General features: G+C 49.9%; 1 protein-coding gene across 1 annotated transcript in view; it reads left to right on the top strand.

Moving 5' to 3' along the window:
• Positions 1–23539, top strand: part of LOC133123135 (receptor tyrosine-protein kinase erbB-4-like) — a 403692-nt gene that overhangs the window by 272085 nt on the left and 108068 nt on the right. The window contains exons 5-6 of the mRNA XM_061233434.1: positions 17720–17785; positions 23289–23407. Of these exons, the coding sequence (XP_061089418.1) occupies positions 17720–17785; positions 23289–23407 (185 nt within the window). The remainder of the gene's footprint in view (positions 1–17719; positions 17786–23288; positions 23408–23539) is intronic.

A 23539-nucleotide genomic window follows, 5' to 3' on the forward strand; every position in this document is an offset into this window, starting at 1 on the left:
CCTCCCTCTCTCTCCCTCTCTCCCTCTCTCCCTCTCTCCCTCCCTCCCTCCCTCTCTCTCTCTCTCTCTCTCTCTCTCTCTCTTGTCTGTCATACCACCAATGCCATTATAGCCTCTATTACAGCAATAAGATACAAATTAATATGGCTTTGGTTGAAAATGAAGAAAGATACCCCCCCCCCCCTCCCTTACTGGCCTCATTTTCATTCCGCTGATATTCCACCTTTCCGGAGAATTCCATAATCCTTTAATCTGGGCCATTTTTCATAAAGATTCCACGCAGACAATTGCGTGCGAGATGGCGGGATTTAATCAGGGCGTTTTAAACACAATTATCGTTACCGGGAGACGCCAGGGAGTGAAGGGCAGCACCCCTCCCCCCTGTCATTTTATTTCCCTCATGTTTTATTTTTTATTTTTTTGACTAAATAATGGGACCGGCAAACAAACTGCTTAGTCATCAATACATCATCCCCTAACTTTTGTTTTGCATCACATTTTCTTTAATATTTATGGCTATCAGTCCCGTTCACTCAGTTTTAATTTAATGTCAATCTATCACTTCTATTGTTTAATATGTTCGTGTAGAGAGCACATTCATACAGTATGCAGTTGACTTAATCTCAGTAAGGCTATTGGCATGTATACTTTTACCTTTCTTACCCTTTATAAATTGCAATTATGGACCACAGCATATTTTTTGGAACAAAGAGTGTCACAGACTTTTTATTATTATTATTATTATTATTATTATTATTATTATTATTATTATTATTATTAGTAGTAGTAGTAGTAGCAGTAGTCGTAGCAGCAGCACAGCAGTACATAAATAAGTATGCAATTTGTAGTTATTACAAGATTTCAATGTTTTTCAAGAACTGGTTGTTTTCTGGTTATGAAAATAAATATGTTTTGTCTTAAACTGAATCTCAAGACTACACTCAGTCTCTGTGGCCCGTGTGCTGCAAACGGCCGGTTGCGGTCTCTCTCACTCGATCATCTGCGGCCAGTCCGCCGTTAGCGCTAACGTTAGAGTTAGCACGTTGTCTCACCTCCTCCTCGCCCGTCCGTCTGGATCTCTCCGCCCGCCCTGCCCGTCCAGCCCGAAACTTCCCTTTCTCCCCACCGTCACCCACCCCCCCTTCCCCCCTTCACCTCGGTCATAAGGGTTTTATGTCAGCCGAATTAATGCAGTTGTTCTTTCCAGGTCACTAGTCAAATACATAAAACCGCAATTACATTTGAATGGAGAGCGGCTCTATTTATCCCCGCGGTGTAACGGACGTTAAAAAGCACACTCTTCCCGTAGATTTATGCCGGCCTCCTCCTATTGCTCCTGACCTTGTGTGAGATATACTCGGGGAGACGTGAGATGAATTAAGCGCGTTCCGAGGGATTGCCCCGGGTGTTGTAATCGCTCCGCTCTGAGTCATGAAGATTATGCCTGTGCCTGTGTTATTGTGTCTGCGTACTGCCAATGGCCAGTTATTATTTGTATTTTTTCACACCAGCACATTGTGTGAAAGGAATTTGAAACTTTGTTGACGGATATTATTTTTTTGGCCTTGGGTACGGTCTGCTCAGAGTCCTGGTTGTCGCTTCACTTCCAATGTTTCGCATTATTTGAGTCGCCCCTTGAAATAAATCTAATCGTCTTTGAATGTTCTCGAGATTTTACAGCCAAACCGCCGTGTAAACTGCTCCTGTCAAACGGCTGCAACTAAGCAGGGCTGAAGCAGACGGACCTCCAAGGAGAACCAAGCTCGCTCTTTAAAATATAAATAATTGTTTAAAAAAGCATTCCTTCAGTAGCTGCCAACTGAAAGGCAATGTTCCGACGCAGGGAGAGGGACCCTGTGTACAAGGAGCCGCTGCCATTGTGACATCACGGCCAGGCCCGGAATCCCATTGGTCATTAGCAGGCCAGTGGCTTTAATTGCGAGGAGCACGTAGGTGCTGGTTCCCTGACATGTTGGTTAATTGCTTCCGTTCTCAGCTCACTGGATACAGAAGCAGCCGCGCTGCGATTCGTATCCGGGGCCGGCAGTGAATGCTGTAAACGCGCTCCCCGCCGAATGAATTGGTTTGAGACTTTGAGACGTAGACTATGCGTTCTTCAGATTCGTAATAGACGTGTTCATTTCCGGTGCCGGTGTTGCGTACTGCATCTGGCTGCCGACTCCCACAGCGGCCTTACAGGAGCTGCTGAAGGCTTACCGAACGCTGACCGGTGTCTACGTGTATCTTATTGCATCGTGTACGGCTTACGTCCATTACAGACGGATTCTGAAACTGATACAGTTATGAACTCGCATGCTTGTAATACCCGCTGTGCTGAGTGGCTGTGGCTCTGTGAAGCCTGGTTCTGACTGCTGACAGACCCTGCAGTGTCTCGCTGACGAGAACACAAACACAGAACTACAATTTAGGGCCTGATTTGCCAAGGCTTACCTGTGAAAAACTGTTTGGCACACACCAAATCAATAACATGACCGCTGATCGGTCATTGTAATTGTTTTATACCAATCTTTTGGTTGTGCTGAAATGGTTCTGCAGATGCTGAGGGCGTAAATCTGCGCCTTTGTGTGGAATGGGCTTGTTCTCTAGCTGCATACAATGCGTGCCTCTACCCCGGGTGCCTCACTGTGAGAGCGATGAGACCTTTGAGTGTCGATTTTTAGAATTTCTTTCACAAAGTTTAACGCGGGGTTCTCAGCCTTACTCTCTGGTGACCTATGACCCAGAAGAGCCATCTGATAACCAGCAGTGATAGGTGTGTGTGTGTGTGTGTAGGGGGGGGGGGGGGGGGGGGTTATATTTGAAGATCTGTAGGCTTGCACCAGAAAGGCATGGAGTAACGGCAGTCTCAGAAGACAGGTGTTAAGAGTATAATTAAACAGAGCAGACCCACAGAACTACCAACGCGGGAGTTTCATTATTGTGGTGCGTATATCATTATGAGTGTTTTAAGAAGGGCAGGGTGATTGCAGTTAGTTATTCCTGCTGGTCATATCTGCCTCGTTGTAGAGAAAAGCACTGGACAAACAGCTTTACAGGTGTTTCTGATTAGTCAGGTGCATTCACTGACTAACGTATTGCAGCTATGAGAGCCTTCAGTATCTGTGTGTGTGTGTGTGTGTGTGTGTGTGTGTGTGTGTGTGTGTGTGTGTGTGTGCGCGCGTGTGTGTGTGTGCGCGTGTGTGCGCGTGTGTGCGCGTGTGTGTGTGTGTGTGTGCGTGTGTGCGTGCGTGCGTGCGTGCGTGTGTGGACCCGTGTCATGTGAATGAAAGTCACAGAAGCCAGTTTGAGGGGCCGCCTGTAGTGTAGTGGTTAAAGTCATGACTGGGACCCTGGGACCCACAAGGTTGGTGTAGCCACAATAGCCACACCTTGAGCAAGGCCCTGAACCCTGCATTGCTCCAGGGGAGGATTGTCTCCTGCTTAGTCTAATCAACTGTACGTCTCTCTGGATAAGAGCGTCTGACAAATGGCATTAATGTAATGTAATGTACTGTAATGTATGAGGCTGTGATATCAGAAAAATCAGTCTGAATCATGGGCCGGACAATAGGCCCACCAGAGTAAAGAGTTTTGAAGGTGACCGGGCGCCAGGTTTCCCCCTCCTCCCCGGTGTTCCCGCCATCTTAGACGCGTCCTGTGTGCGTCACCACCGGCTGAGACCTCGCGACAGGCTGGGCATTGACATTCTCCCCGTGGCTCAGAGACCCACCAATCCCCTCTCTCATTTACTGGAGAGTATTAAAACCCGCTTTGTTAAGTGTCTCAAATCCTCAATTTTCTTTTTGCCTCATATTGTCAGATTCATATTTTGCGTGCTGGGTTGTTGAGGGAGTTCTTAACTGTGGCGAGACGCAGCGTGGGTGTTAAGAGGCTATTCCAGCCAGACGTGGAAGGCCTCGGCTTAATTTCTAAAGCATGTGTGAGAGTGTGAGTGTGAGTGTGTGTGTGTGTGTGTGTGTGTGTCTGATGTCCAGGTGAGTTACGAGATAAAAAAACAAATAAACAAAAAAACAAACTTTATTTATGAAGCACAATTTCCTACAGCGGATGCAACTATAAAAATTAGAAACATTCCATAAGCATTCTGTATATAACGTTCCGGAATATTCAAATGACATTCAAACAACTGTGGCATTCCCTGCATTAGTTACCCAGGTATAGGCAGTTGTTTTTGGCAAACCAAATTATTATTATTTTTTAAACTGATGTGATGGAGGAAGTCTAGGAACTGTTATTGTCAGTCATTCTCTGGAAAATAATTGCCTGTCAAGTAATAATACTAATAATAATAATACCAATATTAATGATTACATTCAGAATTCTAAAACATGAATATGAATCTTGTACATACTGGAAATATTATACCTGAGGGTTAGCAGAATAGTACCCTCCACAGGATAGTACCCTATGAGACGCTGTGTGTGTATGTGCGTGCGTGCATGTGTGTGTTTGCGTGCATGTGTGCGTGTGTGTGTTTGCAAGCGTGCGTGCGTGCGTGTGCTTAAGGCCTTTACTGTATATTATTCACAGACACTCACACTTGGGGCTGCCACCCATGCAAAGCAGTGATATTTAAGATGTCTGTGCTCAGCAGGTTGCTTCTCATTGGACTGAGAAATTGCTGTGTGTGTGTGTGTGTGTGTGTGTGTGTGTGTGTGTGTGTGTGTGAGTGAGGGAGAGAAGGAGAGAGTGCGGGAAAGAGGGGAAATTGTGGCACTTCCTTACTGCATGAGTCTTTTGGAGTGCTGCTTGAGAACTGAGAATCAATCGATCAATCAATAAATAAATAAATAAATAGATAATATAAATGTCTATAGCCTCTGGCAGCATACTATTGCTGTACAAGTTGCTTTGGAGTTGCTTGAAGTTTATTGTCTTGTTTTCGACCGCCGATAGCCTTCAGGAGGTCACTAAATGAATAAATCTCCAGGGGCTGAACTACTGTACATCTAGTCCTAAAGCCATACTCCAGTCCCGTTCCCCGCCCCGCCCCGCCCCACCCCGCCCCTATGTCCCTGGCCCTGGGATTGGTCAGGGCGTCGGCATGGCGTCCGCGAGGCTCCAGCTCCCAGAATGCCGAGCGCTGGCAGGGTGTGCGTGGGAGGTAGGGAGCGATGGCACAAGCAGACAGACACCTGCCGGCTCGTAGGAGGAGGAGAGAAATCCCGCGTTCATCCCTCTCTCTCACTCTCTCTCTCTGTCTCTCTCCCTGTCTCTCTCTCTCATTTCACCCCTCTCTCTTTCTGTCTCTCTCTCCTTCCTCCCTCTCTCTCTCCCTCCTCCCTCTCTCCCTCCCTCCCTCCCTCTTTCTCTCTCTCTCTCTCTCTCTCTCTCTCTGTCTCTCTCTCTCACTTCACCCCTCTCCCTTTCTGTCTCTCTCATTCACCCCTCTCTTTCTGTCTCTCTCTCCCTCCTCCCTCTCTCTCTCTCTCCCTCCCTCCTCCCTCTCTCTCCCTCCCTCCCTCCCTCCTCCCTCTCTCTCTCCCTCCTCCCTCTCTCTCTCTCTCTCTCTCCCTCAGTGTCACTCTTTCACACCCCAAACATTGCTCACCCTCTTCGCTGTCTTTTTAACCGAGCCCGTTTCGCTTCATCCGTTTCAGCGCAAGCCTCTGTATTCAGCCGTGTGTTTTTCACGACTTGGTTTGATTTGTGCAGTGATTTTCCTTTACGTTTCGTTCGAGAAAACGTAGCCCTCTCTTGGCAGAGTGCTCCTCTCCTTCTCGCATTCAGGGAGCACCGAGAGAGTCCCGCTGAAACGGAGCAGAGATATTGCCCGGGAACCTCTGTGGTCCTGTTATCCCTTTTCCATTAGTGTCAATGCTTTAAGCCAGCAAAAATCCCCCTGCGCATCCAGCCAATCAGTGAAGGTCAGTCCATACACCACCTTTGAACTGACCGGTCATTGGTTTATTACAGCGGAGTACCGCCACTCGATATGACAGCTGTTTTTTTATTGTTTTTGTGTTTCTCTCTTCTTAGCATCACCCCGTGGTTGTTGCCTCTTATATCCTCTGATAGACTGCGTCTCGATACGATCCTTGTGGATGAGACGGTCACACTACACACACTCACTCCCGCTGTATGTAGTATGCGCCAGTTCTCACCCATGCAGTGTGTAACCCTTGCTCAACATTGCAGAAATATTTTGTTTGTGGAATAACAAGAAACACAATAATGCCCCTGTAGGGTATCTATGTTTGAATTTAGCCTGGTCCCACAAAAGAAAAAGTGTCTGTGTCTGTGTGTGTGTGTTTTTGTGTTTTCAAGCGTGTGTGTCTTTCCATGGTGCAACCTGACTGCAGACAGTGGATAGATTGTTTACCTAAAAAACTAGCTTTGACACATTCAGGAATAAAAGACATATTGAGCAAAAAATTGCAATTTGGACTGTAGGGATATTGATTTTTAGAGTATTTCACAGTTTTTTCCACTGTCGTTTTGTTTTCCATTACCAATGTACTGTATTTTGTAAGTGCAGCGCTGTTCTTTATTGCCTGGAGAGATAAAATGCCAGTGCGTTTTATATTTGCATTCCCAGAACGCAGCATAAATGAATGTTAAACCTCCAAAAAAAAAAAAAAGCACTAACAGCAAACCGATGAAAGCATGAAAGCATCGTGGGCATAATGATTTTACCATCTTGATAAAAGGTGGCGCGGTGGTGGTGGTGGTGGTGGTGGTGGAGGGCGGGGGGGGGTGTGGGGATCATTGCCACTGAAAGGCACTTTCCGCTGTCGCTGGTCACCGAGCAGTTGTTCGCACCTTAAAGCGAGGCTTTTAACAGGAGGCTGTTAGCGCCCGCTCAGGGCTGCTCGCTGTCTGAGTGTCGTCTGGGCTGCAAACAGCCCCGGGCTCTTTTGCTCTTTTCCTCTTTTCCTCCCGCCGTCCGTGAGGCCGGGCCGCCGTCTCCAGACCCCGCCGTCTCCTCACTCCGCCGAGTGTGAGCGCCGTGATTTCACATCCTCGCCGGGCGGCGGCTCCGCAATCACGGGAAATCGCTCGTTCGGCTCGGCACAAAATTGCGCCTCGCAAAATCGGCCCGTGACGTCATGATCGCGTAGTGCTGCCATTGGCCTGCATGTACTGAGTGAGTCTCGGTGGTGTCGCACTGTTATCGGTCCCCCCGTGTGGTCCCTGCGCTAGCCCTCTCAGTGGTGTCGCACTGTTATCGGTCCCCCCGTGTGGTGCCTGCGCTAGCCCTCTCAGTGGTGTTGCACTGTTATCGGTCCCCCGTGTGGTCCCTGCGCTAGCCCTCTCAGTGGTGTCGCACTGTTATCGGTCCCCCCGTGTGGTCCCTGCGCTAGCCCTCTCAGTGGTGTTGCACTGTTATCGGTCCCTTCACTAGCCCTCTCAGTGGTGTTGCACTGTTATCGGTCCCTGCACTAGCCCTCTCAGTGGTGTTGCACTGTTATCGGTCCCCCGTGTGGTCCGTGCGCTAGCCCTCTCGGTGGTGTTGCACTGTTATCGGTCCCTCGTGTGGTCCATGCGCTAGCCCTCTCAGTGGTGTTGCACTGTTATCGGTCCCCCATGTGGTGCCTGCGCTAGCCCTCTCAGTGGTGTTGCACTGTTATCGGTCCCCCATGTGGTCCCTGCACTAGCCCTCTCAGTGGTGTCGCACTGTTATCGGTCCCCTGTGTGGTCCCTGCACTAGCCCTCTCAGTGGTGTTGCACTGTTATCGGTCCCCCCGTGTGGTCCCTGCGCTAGCCCTCTCGGTGGTGTCGCACTGTTATCGGTCCCCCGTGTGGTCCCTGCGCTAGCCCTCTCAGTGGTGTTGCACTGTTATCGGTCCCCCGTGTGGTCCCTGCACTAGCCCTCTCAGTGGTGTTGCACTGTTATCGGTCCCCCGTGTGGTCTGTGCACTAGCCCTCTCAGTGGTGCTGCACTGTTATCGGTCCCCCGTGTGGTGCCTGCGCTAGCCCTCTCAGTGGTGTTGCACTGTTATCGGTCCCCTATGTGACTTCTGCACTCGCTTTCTCTTTTCCCCCCAGAATTTGAGAATTTGGGGAGACAAGGCAGCCATGGAAAACTAATACTCATATATATGTCCATCTGTCCCTGATAAAGGTTTATGCCACTCCTTCACATGCAGTATTACTCATTCATGAGTGGGCAGGTACGGATTGTTTGGCGGCTCCACCCATATATATGATATATATTTTTGGTAAATAACCCGAGGAATGCTCGTTAATATCTATAAGCACCTAGCCTGAACTGAACCCTTCAGGTTTAAACAGCACGTTTACGTCTCATAAAGTAGGAGAGGGACCGCTGAGGACATCGGTCTCACCGAGCGCGGAGGAGACAGGTTAATCACGGGCGCGTCGGGGAGAGCAGCGGTAATCACTCCCGGTTTAGAAAAGCGAGCGTTCGGCCTCTCAGTCTTGTGAAGACGCGGGATGCAGCAGAGCAGCCATCCTTCTTCGTGGAGTCTCGGCAGTTCAGTCACCGTGAGTAATCTCCGCCGCTAAACCTAATCATAGGTCTCCCGACACGCGCGTTCGCAAATGAATGTAAACGGCCGTCTCCGAAGCGGCGTTGTGCTCTTTGAGCGTCCCGGCGGCTCCGCTGCCCGGCCGACGCCTCCGCTGCCCGGCCGACGCCCCGGTCCCCCCCGCCCGTGATGGGGCGTCCCACGCGGCCCCCATCGTTCACCGCGGAGAAGCACAGCGGCGCGTGGAGTCCACGCTTCACGCCGCGCGCCCGGGGAAGACGGAAAGCGCGCCGGTTTAACGAACGCTGCGTCTTCACCCCGCCGCGGCGGGAAGGGGAACGAGCCGCACGCGCGTCCGTCTCGTGCCGGAGCGTCTCCTCCGATCGCTCCTGGGACGCCGCGCCCGTCCCTCAGCATGGTGGAGTGCGTTTGGTCCCCCGCCCGCCGCTGTTGAGACCGTGACGGGTTTGAGGATCTAGTCACGACGCGGGGGGTCGCGCCAAAAAACGACAAAGCTAACGTAATCCAACTCTCTCTCTCTGTCTCTCTAGCAGTTTCACCGCCGTTTCTCACTTAAGAAACCACGCGTGTCACATCCGATACTTCCTCTCGCATATTTCCACTCGTACCGGTGGTGTCGGTAGTGGTGCAGCCCTTGTACAAGCTGGCCTATCACGCCTGTGTTTATTTTATCAATCTCTTTCAAAGGTAAGGTTACTTTAGAATCTGCCCGATCGGATTCGTCGATGAGCGATCGTTCCACGCCCTCCTGACCCGGACGTTTGGGCTCAGGTTTACAGTTTTCTGACCGTCACCAGTGAGCCTGCATGAACCCTACACCCCGGGCAAAGCCTTCCAAAGCCCATAGCCTAATATTACAAATTTATATTACAACTGTAATATTACAACACATTTCACAGAAAACCATGGCCCCTGCAAGAGCACACCTAAGCAAGGACGAAAACTTCCCTGACGACAGGTCAGAAGAAACCTTGGAGGATCCAGAAAGAGAGAGCCCACCCTCCTCTAGCCGGCTCAGGGTGTGGGTTTTAAGGAACGACACGGTCAATGTGAAATTAATATGAAATGACTTTATTCAGTCAGGTCTCACTGTCCCCCGCGATTGAACAAAGACACACTGACAAGATCTCCAATCATCCGTTGAGCACAATTTAATCACGCCACCCTGGGTCTATCAGTAGAGTTCTCCAGCTTGTAGTGAGGTCTCTATCCATTTGGGCCTTATGCTGGTAATCTGCTGCTCGGCAGAGAGGAATATCCAGCGCTTGTAATTGTGGGTAATCTGCGATAAGCCCTTATTTTTCACGACAGGCGGGATTAAATTTGGCAAAGCTTTCGGGGAATCTGGGAGGGCCGGTAGGTCGTTGTGTCAGACTCTTCCTGGAGGAAACACGGCACTCCGACGGCAGACGAGATTGATTTCCCCCAAATCCCATGATCCCATGGGCTACAGTGACTCACATTATCATCCTCTCTGAGCTGAAGTATAAAATTACACAGTTGTCAGGGTTGTTATGGCCAGTATTGGCGTGGTGGATTTTTGAAACTAGGAGGATTTTTATATTGGAGAATTTAATTACAACTAGTATTATTTTCTGTTTACGTCTGGCATGTGTTTCTGCAATCTTTTTCTGCAAAAAAAACAAAACAATAACAGAGTATTGTTATAAATCAGAACCATAAGGAGGTGGTTGTTGTCTGACCTCGTTCGTCTGACGGCCAATGATGTCCCTCTCTGTGTAAACTGTGGGTCAAGTTCAAGCCAGCACTTGGTAAATAATTTCCTCTCGACCTTCCGTTGTGTAGCCCTTTGTGTCTGAAGTATGGAGACACTGGCAGCGGCAGCCATGTTAGCGTCTGGCTTTGAGAGCCCACACTGTCTGGGCCTGGGTCCCAGATTACGCACAGTCTAGCAGACTCTCCGGCCCTCTTTACAGCCGCACGGTTCTCGCTCCACGCTCCACGCGCCCGTACGCGCTCGTTGGATATTTACAGAGGAAAGTTCAGTGTACGCGACGAGCTGCATGGCGCGGCTGCTGTGCCCCTGCTGGGAGCGAAACCTGCAACTCCGCAATTAACGGCCTGAGACCTGGCGCGGTCGCGGGGAGTGAGTGACGGTGGGAATGAATCGAGCCGAGGCTTTAAACGCGTCGCTGGGATGAAGACGCTCTCTGACGACGGCCCTGGAGCAGGCTACAGGCCCTGGGAGGCCCAGCAGTAAAATCTCTCTGTGTGCACCCTGTTTGTTTTTATTTATTCACCTTTATTTATGCAGGGTAGGGTGAGTGAGCACGCGTGCTCTTTTACAGCTGTGCCCCGTTAATGACCCCCCAACCCCCTCCACCCCCATCCCCTCGTAGCCTAACCGGCGTGTCTTTGGTTTGAAGGAGGAAACCATACACTGGAAAACGTCTGTCCTGACATGAACATTTACTCTGTCCGTCTTGTCATGAGACTTCAAATCTCTTTTTTTTCTGTCAAGTAAAAGTATTAACTTTAGAAGTCACTTTTTGCTTGACGAGTGAAATTTCATTTCGTATCGGCTTATGATTGACGCATCTTGAAAGAAGAAAAACTGTCTCTTTACCGATCGTTGTTGTCATATTTAGCAAAAAAAACAAAAGCACCGCAGATTTGAAGTCAGAATAAGGGCTGGAATACCCGTTGAGACGGACTCAGTTTCTGGGTTTCTCTGTGTGAGCGTTTCAGAGACTCAGCTTCGTCCTCTCCCGTGTCCCTCTCCCCACAGAGATCCTGAACGGAGGCGTGTACGTGGACCAGAACAAGTTCCTGTGCCACGCCGACACCATCCACTGGCAGGACATCGTGAAGAACTCCCGCTCCGAGCTCCTGGTGGTGCCCACCAACAGCAGCGGTGGATGTGAGTCCCGCCCGCCCGCCATCGATGCCAGGGACCATGTTATCTCATTTAGATCACTTCTGCTGTCACTTTGCATCACATTACCTTACACTACATTAGTTATTTTGCTGATGCTTTTTTCCTAAGTGACTTACAGATGATTAGACTAAGCCAGGGACAATCCCCCCTGGAGCAATGTGGGGCTAAGGGCTTTGCTCAAGGGCCCAGCAGCTCACTGGACTTACTATGGCATGAGTAAGCCTTCCAGGTCCCAGTCATTTACCTTAGCCACAAGTCTATAGGCTGCCCTGACAAAAGTAGTCAATCACTTTTCCAACAATTCATTTACTATCAGATTTAGCAGATACTTTTATCCAAAGTGGCTTACATCGTCATCCAATATCTACAGCTGGATAATTTTGCTGGTGTATGTCTGTCTGACATAGGAATTGGATTTTGGATTCCAGCCCACTCCCCTAACCACCACACCACTGCCTCCCACTCTGTAGAATGAGCACATCGGACACTGTTCCAAGGGAACAGCTGGCAGGATTTTATTCTATAATTTCTCGGAACAGGCGGGAATACGGGAAGGCAAACACGCATTCCTTCCCGGTTGAGGTGCAGTGGACGACGCAGGCGTCTGAATGCAGGGCACCAGACAGTGCGTGGTTCTCACCTCACCCCAAGCTCTTCTGGGTGTCCTCCTCTCAGACTGCCAGGCCTACAGGAGGAGAGGGGAACACACTGCCTGCGGTGTCTGGTGTGATGATCTGTGTAGTCGTCTTTCTGTCCTTTTAACAGGGAAACAGAGTCCCTGATGCCGCAGAATGCATACCAAAGACAATCCTCTAAATCGCTTTGATTCCCGCACACATTAAAGCAGCATCTCCAAGCCTTGTGCCTTCAATGGCTCGCTTTACAAATTTACGCAATCTCATGGCAATCCCCTCTCAAAAGCGGGCAACGCACTGCTGTTTGAGTAATGACATGAGTTTTTTGACGAGTAGAACCAGATGTGTAAATCTTTGGTTTACTCTTTCTGGGTGAGATTGAGTAGAAGCTACTTGTCTAAATTTGTCTAAAATTGTTTTTTTGTGAATTGGATTTGTTCATTTGAATTTGACATAAAAAACAAAGGATTTTTCACACCGCTCACCTGACCTTGCCTGCCAGGCCGGTGTGTGAGATGTGATGAATGTCGGTCAGCGGCCCTCGTTTGCGGTGCATGTCACTGTGATGTGCTGGGAGTCTCTCGTTCACCTCACGCCAGAGCTCTGTTGAGCCAGCAGACTGAGCAGGTCGAGCTGCTTCATGCCAGTACGTTTTTTTTCTTTTTTCTTCACACTTCTAATCAAATTAAATCTGAAAAACAGCTGGGTGGATATCTCACCCCGCGTCTTTTTAACAACCTGCCGCCGACTCGCTCTCGGTGTGAAAAAGAAGTCCTCTCTGGGAGGCCATGACGCCCCCGTAACGCCCCCGTAACACCCTCAGAAGTGCTCCTTATGTCCTGAGTGTAAACAGTGCACTCCCCCTCCCAGACCCACCTTTATCTGTGGAAACGCAGACAGAGAGAGAGAGTCTCCTAATGTCCTAATGCCTGCTGCTATGTCCCTGTAATGCTCAGCGTCTTTGATCTCTCTCTCTCTCTCTCTCCCTCTCTCTCCTTCTCTCTCTCTCTCCCCCTCTCTCTCACTCTCTCTCTCTAACTCTCTGTCTGTCTCTCTCTCTCACTCATTCTCCCTCTCTCTCCTCCTCTCTCTCTAACTCTCTCTGTCTCTATCTCTCACTCACTCCCCCCCTCTCTCTTTTTCTCTAACTCTCTCTCCCTCTCCCACTCTCTCTCTCTAACTCTCTCTCTCCTTTGCTTTCTCGCTCTCTCCCTCTCCCACTCTCTTGCCATGCTCTTCCTCGGTGGAGTTTTGTTCTTCTTGGGGCCACAGGCATCCACTTCTGAACAGACCTGGGTTTCCTCTGTATGGCGGTTCTGGGGGTATTGTAGTTTGATATTGAGACTTAAAATGATATATGTATATTGTACTTTGATGCTGAATACTAAAAAGATATTGCCAATGAGGTAAGACAGTTTGACTCATTTCAAGATTTGCCAATGATGTAAGAAAAGTTCACTTGTCAACACTCTCAGAAATAAGGTTGCAGTGGAGGTACATTTTTGTTCTTCAAGGATCAAATTCCCAAAATGTACCCTGAAAGTATAGTAATGTTCTCTTTGGGTTTTCCAAGCAAAAAAAGGTACAAATGAATTATATATTGCTGGCTAGGGGTACAATTTCAGGTCCCTATAGGGTACCACCCCAGTGACAAGCATTAGGCACTTTCTGTACCTTTATCTCTCTGAGCTAATTTGATAAGTTTGAGTTATTGCGGTTTTCTCCTGTTTCGGTCTTAAGATGGCCGCCGCGTAGCGAAGCTCAAGTGTGTTGAAAGGCTGTTGGCCAAGGTCAGTGGTAATCGCAACCGGGAGGTTGTCAGACTCTGAGCATAATGGAGCCGTTATAGCCCCGGGCCAGGCTGACGGTGAGGCGGGCCGCAATTAAATTTCACTCAGGCTGACGGCAGGGCCACACGTGGCTCGTCTGAAAAACCGAGGCCCCCCTCTCTCTTTCTCTTTCTCTCTCTCTCTCTCTCTCTCTCTCTCTCCCCTCTCCCCCTCTCCCTCCCTCTCTCTCTCTCTGTCTCTCTCTCTCACACTCTCTCTCTCTCTCTCTCTCTCACTCTCTCTCTCCCGCTCTCCCTCTCTCTCTTTTTGCTCTCTCTCTTTCCCTCTCTCTCTCACATTCTCTCTTTCACTCTCTCTCTCTCTCTCTGTCTCTCTCTCCCTCTCTCTCTCTGTCTCTCTCTCTCACACTCTCTCTCTCTTTCGCTCTCTCTCTCTCTTTCACTCTCTCTCTCTCTCACATTCTCTCTTTCACTCTCTCTCTCTCTCTCTCTCTCTCTCTCTCTCTCCAACCCTCCCTGGGCCCCCCCCCTTCTCCTTTCACCCTTCCCTGTCAATGATCCACAACATTCCAGAAGATGCTGAATATGATGCGCTGACATTTTTTATTATTATGATTTATTATTATTATTTTTATCGCCTTGTATGCTGTACAGCAGGAGTGTTAAACTGTAGTCCTGGAGGGCCGCAGTGTCTGCTGGTTTTTGGTGTGTTTCAGCACGAGAGATGAATTTCAAAGTCTTTCATTGGCTAAAGAGTCGACACACCTTGTTCTCAAAGCCTTAATTGGCTGCTGACTGAAAAGAAACCACAAATACCCACTACACTGTGGCCCTCCAGGACTGGAGTTTGACACCCCTGCTGTACAGAGATGGGCCTAACATGAGATCTCGTCCCACTGGGGAGTTTGTCCTCACCGCTAGAGAGTTCCTTACCTCACATGCTTGCTATTTTAGGGTTCAGGTCTGGTGTTTGTTGTCTTCTGTAAAAAAAAAAGTGCTATAAAAATTGGATTGATAACATGGGGGCAGTGCTGTACCTCCTGCCACATGGACATCACATGTTCAAAAACATGCATTCTCGGCTAACGGGAGAGTCTAAATTGCCCGTAGGAGTAAAAATGTGTGTGTCTGCCCTGTGATGGATTGGTGACCTGTCCAGCGTGTATTCCTGCCTCTCGCCCAGTGCATTGCTGGGATAGGCCCAGCCCCTAGTGACCCTGACCAGGACTAAGCGGGTTAGGTAATGGATGGGTGAATTGGATATCATCGCTCAATCCCGATTATTGCTTGACATATGCCGCAGAATGCCGGAGGTGGGGTGTAGAAAACTCACGGTGAATCAGAATCAGCAATCATCCCGAACACCAGCTCAGTGGGGCATCGCCCGCGACCTCTGCTTCGACAACAGCGAGGGTTGCCCTTCGACCTTTGCCCTCCAACGCTCCAACGGTTGGGTGAAATCTTAATCCACCGTGGGGGAACACAGGGGCACTCTGACAGGGTGTGAGGCCCTCATGATCCATCTCTATTCCCCGTCACGTTCACCCCCACACCCCCGTTTTCTTCGTAAACAAGCGGATGAGCAGAAGTCCTCACAGAAACCCGGCCATCGCTAATCACAGAGGCCGCACGGTGGCTGAACGTGGGCCGTTCCTCCACCTCCATTTTGTTTCAGTCCGGGCCCAGCTGAAAGGACGACATTTAGACAAGTAGCTTCTACTCAATCTCACCCAGAAAGAGTAAACCAAAGATTTACACATCTGGTTCTACTCATCAACCATTCGTCTTCGTCTTGGATTCAGACAGTTTCTGCATTTGACTAAGCCCGCCTGGTGTATCAGCGCGGTGTAAACCCTGCTCCCGTAAATCTGCTCCTGCGCGAATGTGCCAAGCAAGATCAATAGAGCACAGAAAAGTATTTGAATCCAACACGATGCAATCCAAATATTATTTCGACTCAGGCGCTGCTTAGGGCCTTGATTCGTGGAATCAGGCGCGTGTAACTGCACCCGCGCCGGCCCTTTCAAGGATCCCTGTTCTGCAGGAATCCCTGACTTTGTGTGGTATATAACGTGCTGCGCACTGTCTCACTGCCACTCGTCTGTGTGAGGAGCATCGTGATCCCAGCGGCCCTCGGACGGCAGTCAGGGAGGAAGAAGAGGAGGAGGATGAGGAAGGCTAGTCGCAGAGACAGGCCAGGATGGAGTGAGCCCGTAGCGTGATTACTCTTTAACTGCAGCGGGGGCACGGCGAGTGGCACTCTTAACAGGCAGCGCCGATCAGTCTGTGATTAGTCAGTCAATTAAAACCCAATGGCAGCGCATGCTGACAGGAGAGAGAGGGAGAGAGAGAGAGAGAGAGAGAGAGAGAGAGGAGGGAGGAGGGAGAGAGGGAGGGAGAGAGAGGGAGAGAGAGAGAGAGAGAGAGAGAGGGAAGAGAGAGAGAGAGAGAGAGGGAGGGAGGGAGGGAGGGAGGGAGGGAGGGAGAGAGGGAGAGAGAGAGAGAGGGAGGGAGAGAGAGAGAGAGGGAGAGGGAGGGAGAGAGAGAGAGGGAGGGAGGGAGGGAGGGAGAGAGAGAGAGAGAGAGGGAGAGAGAGAGAGAGAGGGAGGGAGAGAGAGGAGGAGGAGGGAGGGAGGGAGGGAGAGAGAGAGAGAGAGAGAGAGGGAGGGAGAGAGAGGAGAGAGAGAGAGTGAGGGAGAGAGAGAGAGAGGGAGGGAGGGAGAGAGAGAGAGAGAGAGAGGGAGGCAAAGAGCCAGGTCGTGATGCTGTCAGTAGAGTCTCATTTGCGCTGGTGTGAGTAAGAGGTTCCCGGGGTTGTTTTGTGAATCCCCTCCTCCCTCATTAACTCTTCTGTGGAGGGGGGGGGGCGGGGGGCATAAGGCTGGCCTCCTCCTCTGGATCTTTTGTTTTTGCGGGAGTGGGGGGAGTTCTCACTCCCGTCTGGAAAGTGTGACTCAGCTCTGATTGGTGGTGCTTTCGACTGCTGCTGCTGTTATCTGCTGAACCAAACCTGTCATCTTTCCAGACCACGGAGAAAAGTCATAAAATAATAACACAATAATGTCTGGCAACAGCACTGGTACGTGAGAAACTGAGATAATTATTTGGCAATGAAGAGTAGCAATGAATACAAATTACCCAGTTTTAAAGACAATTATGTCTAACAGCACAGCAAAATAATGTCTGTCTTATCAAGTGTTTTAGCCTTGTAGTAAGACTTAAAATTGTATTTGTTAATTTTATTTATTAAAGTGCAAAATATTAGCTTGTTTTAAGCTACTGTTTGCTTCGCATGTGACATGTTCTTACCCCATTGGCATATGAATAAAACTGTCTTCCCTAATTGGCAACATTTTGGTCTTATATAGGAAAAACGTCAAAGAAAAAAGATTTTTATATGTAAGACTAAAATACTTGAGATATACTTTTTTTGTTTTGTTTTGCAGTGAGTAGAGAAGGCAGACTATGACTCACTGCATGTGTGGTCATATGGGGAGGGGATGGGGATTCGGGATTGGGAAGTGTAACAGGATTCTGATGGGAATTCTCTGTGTGGCCATATAGGGATGGGATAGGGAGATTGGGGAATGGGGATTCGGGATTGGGAAGTGTAACAGGATTCTGATGGAATTCTCTGTGTGGCCATATAGGGAGGGGATAGGGAGATTGGGGAATGGGGATTCGGGATTGGGAAGTGTAACAGGATTCTGATGGGAATTCTCTGTGTGGTCATATGGGGAGGGGATGGGGAGATTGGGGAATGGGAATGGGGATTCGGGATTGGGAAGTGTAACGGGATTCTGATTGGAATTCTCTGTGTGGTCATATGGGGAGGGGATGAGGAGATTGGGGAATGGGAATGGGGATTCGGGATTGGGAAGTGGAACGGGATTCTGATGGGAATTCTCTGTGTGGTCCACAGGCGGCCGCTGTCACCGCTCCTGCAATGGCCGCTGCTGGGGACCCCGATCCGATGAGTGCCAGATCTGTGAGTACCGCCCTACACACACTACACACACACACACACACACACATACAGACACCACACACCCCACACACCCCACACACACACACACACACACAGACACCACACACACCACACACACAAACACACACCACACACACACCACACACACACACACACACATACACACACCACACACACCACACACACCACACACCCACACACACACACCACGCACACACACTACACACCCAACCCACGGTCTGACCTTCACAGAACTAGCCATTCAGCACACAAGATCCAAGACTGTCGTGTCATCTATGAGTTCTCAATGTGAGGATATGGATGCAGTGTTAATGTAGCATACTGATAAGTCAATTATCAAGTCATATCAAATCAAGTCACTGCCAACACATAGGAATGCTTGAGGCCCCCAGAGTCAAGGCAGGCAAGGCAAGTCAGCCTTCAGGAAAAGGAAGTTCCCTCAGTCACCGTTTCTGATCGGTCGCCTGATCTTACCGCTGTAATCTCCATTTAACGAGAGCCTGAATCAGTAGCGTTTAGCTTCGCACTTACCCCTGTAGGAGAGCATCTATCAGTCGCGCTTAGCTTAGCGATCGCCCCTGTAGTAAAGCCTCTATCAGTAGCGCTTAGCTTGGTGCTCACCCCTGTAGGAGAGCCTCTATCAGTAGCACTTAGCTTAGCACTAGCCCCTGTAGGAGAGCATCTATCAGTCGCGCTTAGCTTAGCGATCGCCCCTGTAGTAAAGCCTCTATCAGTAGCGCTTAGCTTGGTGCTCACCCCTGTAGGAGAGCCTCTATCAGTAGCACTTAGCTTAGCACTAGCCCCTGTAGGAGAGCATCTATCAGTAGCGCTTAGCTTAGCGTTCGCCCCTGTAGTAAAGCCTCTATCAGTAGCACTTAGCTTAGCACTAGCCCCTGTAGGAGAGCATCTATCAGTAGCGCTTAGCCTAGCACTCACCCCTGTAGGAGAGTATCTATCAGTAGCGCTTAGCTTAGCGTTCGCCCCTGTTTTAAAGCCTCTATCAGTAGCGCTTAGCTTGGTGCTCACTCCTGTCGGAGAGCCTCTAGCTATCAGTAGCGCTTAGCCTAGCGCCCGCCCCTGTCGGAGATAATTGCGGGGAGAATCAGGCCTCTCATTCGAAGCCCTCTGGGAGCCGACACTGAGCCTCTCACCTCCAGCGGCAGAGAAGTGCCCTCTTTAACACTTCCAGCGTAATTATATCTGGCCCCACGGCATCATGGGAAAACATCACCCTCCCTCTGCACGTTAGCGTCCTGTCGCCGTTCTCTGTCTCGGGTTTGTTTCCTTTTTTTTTCTGCTCTCTCTCCTCTCGTTTTTGGTTTGTTCTTCCTCTTCCGCCCGCCATTGGCGGTGCTGAGTGGATCGGCGTGTGAGACTGCGAGACTTATGTGTCATTTAATGTTCTCAAAATGTGTCCGTGCCCGCAATCAGGGTAAAAGCACCGGCACCCCCCTTTCAGCGACTGGTGCTGCGGTTTTGGAGCGCATTCTTTTTTCAGTCTTTGAGTGCCGTACATTCAGTTTCAGTTCTTGCACTGTACATTTGTAAAGAGGCACACACACACACACACACACACACACACACACACCCGCGTGTGTATGCGCACGCATGCACACAAACGCAGTGTGTACTGTATGCGTGCATGAAATACACTTTTATTTCAAATGCACACAGTACATGAATGTATGCACACACACGCACAAAAACACACAGACACACATGCGCACACACACATACACGCACACACACAGACACACAGACACATGTGCACACATACACACACATTCAAGCATGCACGCATGCACACACACACAGACACACATGCGCACACACACATACACGCACACACACAGACACACAGACACATGTGCACACACACACACACATTCAAGCATGCACACACACACAGACACTCATACACACACACACAGACACACACACGCACACACACACAGACACACATGCGCGCACACACACACATACACACACACGCACACGCACACACACACACAGACACATGTGCACACACACACATTCAAGCATGCACGCATGCACACACACACAGACACTCATACACGCACACATAGACACACACGCACACACACACACACACACTCATAAATCTCGGCCGTGTCCTCTCTGCTCAAGTGACGGGGCGGTGAACAGTGGTCAGGGGTGTGTGTTCGGAGGGGAAAGGGGTGACGGTAAATCGCACTTCCCTGTAATAGAAAATAACTGAAATCGATTCATAAATCTCATAAACACGTTATCGCTGAACGGGCCGTTCTTAATCAGAGACACAGCCTGACCACCCGGCCGGTCTGTAAACATGATTCATACCCTTTCTGTCCCATCCTCTGCTTCTTTCACTCTTTCCCAGATCCCTCTCTTCTGTTTTATCCCCCTGTCACTTCCCTCTCTCCCCTGACCCGTATATCTCTCTCCTCTTTTCCTGTCATACCTCCTGCCCCTCCCCTCCTCTTATCCTCTCCTCCTTTTACCCTCATCATTCCATCTTTCATTCTCGTCCCCTTGTCTGTTATCGCTCCTCCCTTTCTCTCCACCCTCCATCTTTTCTTCTTCCTCTACCTCTCATTCTGTTGTGTAGATCTGTTCTTCTTCTTCTTCTGTGGTAACACATTACAATAAGGCAAGGGTGTCAAACTCCAGTCCTGGAGGGCCGCAGTGTCTGCTGGTTTTTGGTGTGTTTCAGCATGAGAGATACATTTCAAAGTCATTCATTGGCTAAGGAGTCCACACACCTTGTTCTCAAGGCCTTAATTGGCTGCTGATTGGAAGGAAACCACAAATACCAGCAGACACTGCGGCCCTCCAGGACTGGAGTTTGACACCCCTGCAATACGGTGACATGAATTGGCATGAACCAATGTCTTCTCCTCCTTCTCCTGTAGTGGGCCTATCCTCTCCCTTTGCTCCGAGCGTTTGATCGTACGTACTGCAGATGATTGGAGACGACCTGCTAGGCTGTGTGCAAGGTCATCAGGCTGGTGGAGACAGCAGGCCTGTTTCCTGGGACCCTCTCCCCCCTGTGCCGTTTCCCTTATACACAGCGTTAGCCTCGTGAGCTGCAGCATTACGCTCCGGTGCCTGGGGAAATTAGCCCTGGCTCCAATGTGTTTTTAATGAAATATCCCAAGCCCGAAGAGACGCACGCACAACAGCACAATAGCTGAGTGCGGAGTCGAAAGGAGTGGCCTAGAGACTCGATGAGTCTTGCACACGTGTTGTAAAAGCCCCAAAATCAACGTTTTAGCCCAAGACTTCATCAGAATAAGCTGCTTTCAGACATATCAAGCCTTCGACTTGTTCTGATGAAGGCTCGGTTATGGCTGAAATGTCAACTCTACCGACGGGTTAAAACTTTGATTTCGGAGCATTGTAACAAGTGAAAGTGCGTCTAGTTTTCCACAGTTTTGAATGTTTTTAATTTGATAAATTAGGATGTTACACTAGGCATTGTTGGCTGCAGGTTAACATCACGCTGTCTGTATTTCAGTTGTGTTGTTATGTGGGGGTAACTCGGTGTGTGTGACTGGAGCGGTTCTGCCGTAAAGGGATCGCACACGGATTAGAGAGCTGCACGTCCCACTGCGAGATCCCACTGTCCCTGCCTTCATCTGCACCTCACAGTCTGAAATCAAATGATCCAGCAGAACAGGGAGTTTTGCATCATAAAACACGGGAGGATCACCTCAGAACACCCCCCTTGCCCCCCCCCTCCCTGCTGATTAATTCTTCTGACTCCCTCCCCGCCCCCCCCACCTCCTACCCCCTGGAAATTGAATGTACTCAGCACCCTGCGAGATTGATGGTCTTTATTGTGCTGCCGGGTGGCGTTTTTAAGTGGATGTCTAATAGCGAATAGATCAACATGCTGGGGTTTGCTGGTGAGGTCATTTGTTTGATAAAATGTCTTTCTTTTTTTTTTTTTTTCTAAAGAGTTTTTTTTTCTTTTCATTTTCTCACGCAATAATAGAATCCATTGACGTTCTGTAACCGGCAGGTCCCTGATCGCAGGGAGGCTGTTCGTCTCGAATCCCTCTCCGTACGATCGTCTTGCTGTACATCGTGCCGGATCGACAGTCAGGGGCAGGCTCCCCGCTTTCACTTCAAACGTGTCTGTTTTTGGAACTTTCCCCTTTTTTTTTCAGAATTCAAATTTTTCAAATCGTTTTCCAGAACTCCATCGCTTTCGGTTTCCAGCACTGATTGTTCGGCGAAGCATCACAAAGTTTGGTCAAGAACATGCTAATCACACATTTGTGACCTCACGCATCTCGTAACCCTTTGAAGAGTAGGTTTTTCCAGTAATATTGTTTTTCAAAATACTTAAATCAGTGTTCTGGAGCTCTGACATCAGCATTAGAGTGTTGAGTTAAGAACACGTTGCTGATCACATATTTTGCGCTCTTACCCCTGAGCGGGTCACAGAGGACCCGCAGGTGGGCCCACGGCGCTCTGACGGAGGTGGAGATCCGCGCGGCGGGGTCCAGGTGACCGCGGCGTCCCGCTGAACCGCCCGTGCCACGCCCGTCCCTCCCGTTCAGCCCCGTTCACTCTGGCGTACCTGTCACCTGCCAGGCGGGAGGCGTGGGCCCATATGGCGGGATATCAGCGCCATGGCACCTTGCCCGCGGTGGAGGACACGCGTGTGTGTGTGTGTGTGTGTGTGTGTGTGTGTGTGTGCGTGTGTGTGCGTGTGTGTGTGTGCGTGTGCGTGTGTGCGTGCGTGTGTGCGTGTGTGTGAGAGTGTGTGTGTGTGTGTGTGTGTGTGAGAGTGTGTGTGTGTGTGTGCGTGTGTGTGTGTGTGTGTGTGTGTGTGTGTGTGTGTGTGTGTGTGTGTGTGTGCGGGTGTGTGCGTGTGCGTGTGCGTGTGCGTGTGTGTGTGTGTGTGCGGGTGTGTGCGTGTGCGTGTGCGTGTGCGTGTGTGTGTGTGTGTGTGTGTGTGTGCGCGGGTGCGCGTGACGGAGAGGTCTTAATCGCACTGTCACACACGGACGGGCTACGTTAGCGTGTTACAGGACATCTGCTGACGGCTCTACAGCCCCAGTACCTTCTCTCACACGTCAGCTGTACCTGTTCTACTCCCAGCTACAGAGGCTATCTGTGTGTGTGTGTGTGTGTGTGTACGGTGCTTGCAGTATGACTTAGTTTATCTAGTTCATTCAGCGTTTCAGTATCCAATCTGAGAGTCACGTAGTGTGTTTGCCATTAGCTTCACTCAGATGTTAGCTGTTCCGCTCAGACCTGGGTTCAAACAGTGTTTGTTTTCTACTCAAATACTTTTCAGCGTTTCACCAAGCTTGCCAGGATTATGGGAAGAAATTAAATTATCCCAACAGTGTGTTGGTGCAGCACTGTCAGATAACACCCCGGTGTCTCCACAGTGACATGACATTACATGACATCACATCACATAAACGTGTAATCCACAGTGTCCAATCCTGTCCTGTCTCCGCAGTGACGAAGACGGTGTGTGCGGAGCAGTGTGACGGCCGCTGTTTCGGACCCTACGTCAGCGACTGCTGCCACCGCGAGTGTGCTGGGGGCTGCTCCGGGCCCAAAGACTCCGACTGCTTCGTACGTCCCTCCCCTGTCACTCACTCATCGCTACGACAACGCCCAGTGCACAGCTCCGCCCGACCTGTCACTCACTCATCACTATGACAACACCCAGTACACAGCTCCGCCCGACCTGTCACTCACTCATCA

This window comes from Conger conger, chromosome 3 (assembly GCF_963514075.1).
Source record: "Conger conger chromosome 3, fConCon1.1, whole genome shotgun sequence".
Classification (NCBI taxonomy): Eukaryota; Metazoa; Chordata; class Actinopteri; order Anguilliformes; family Congridae; genus Conger; species Conger conger.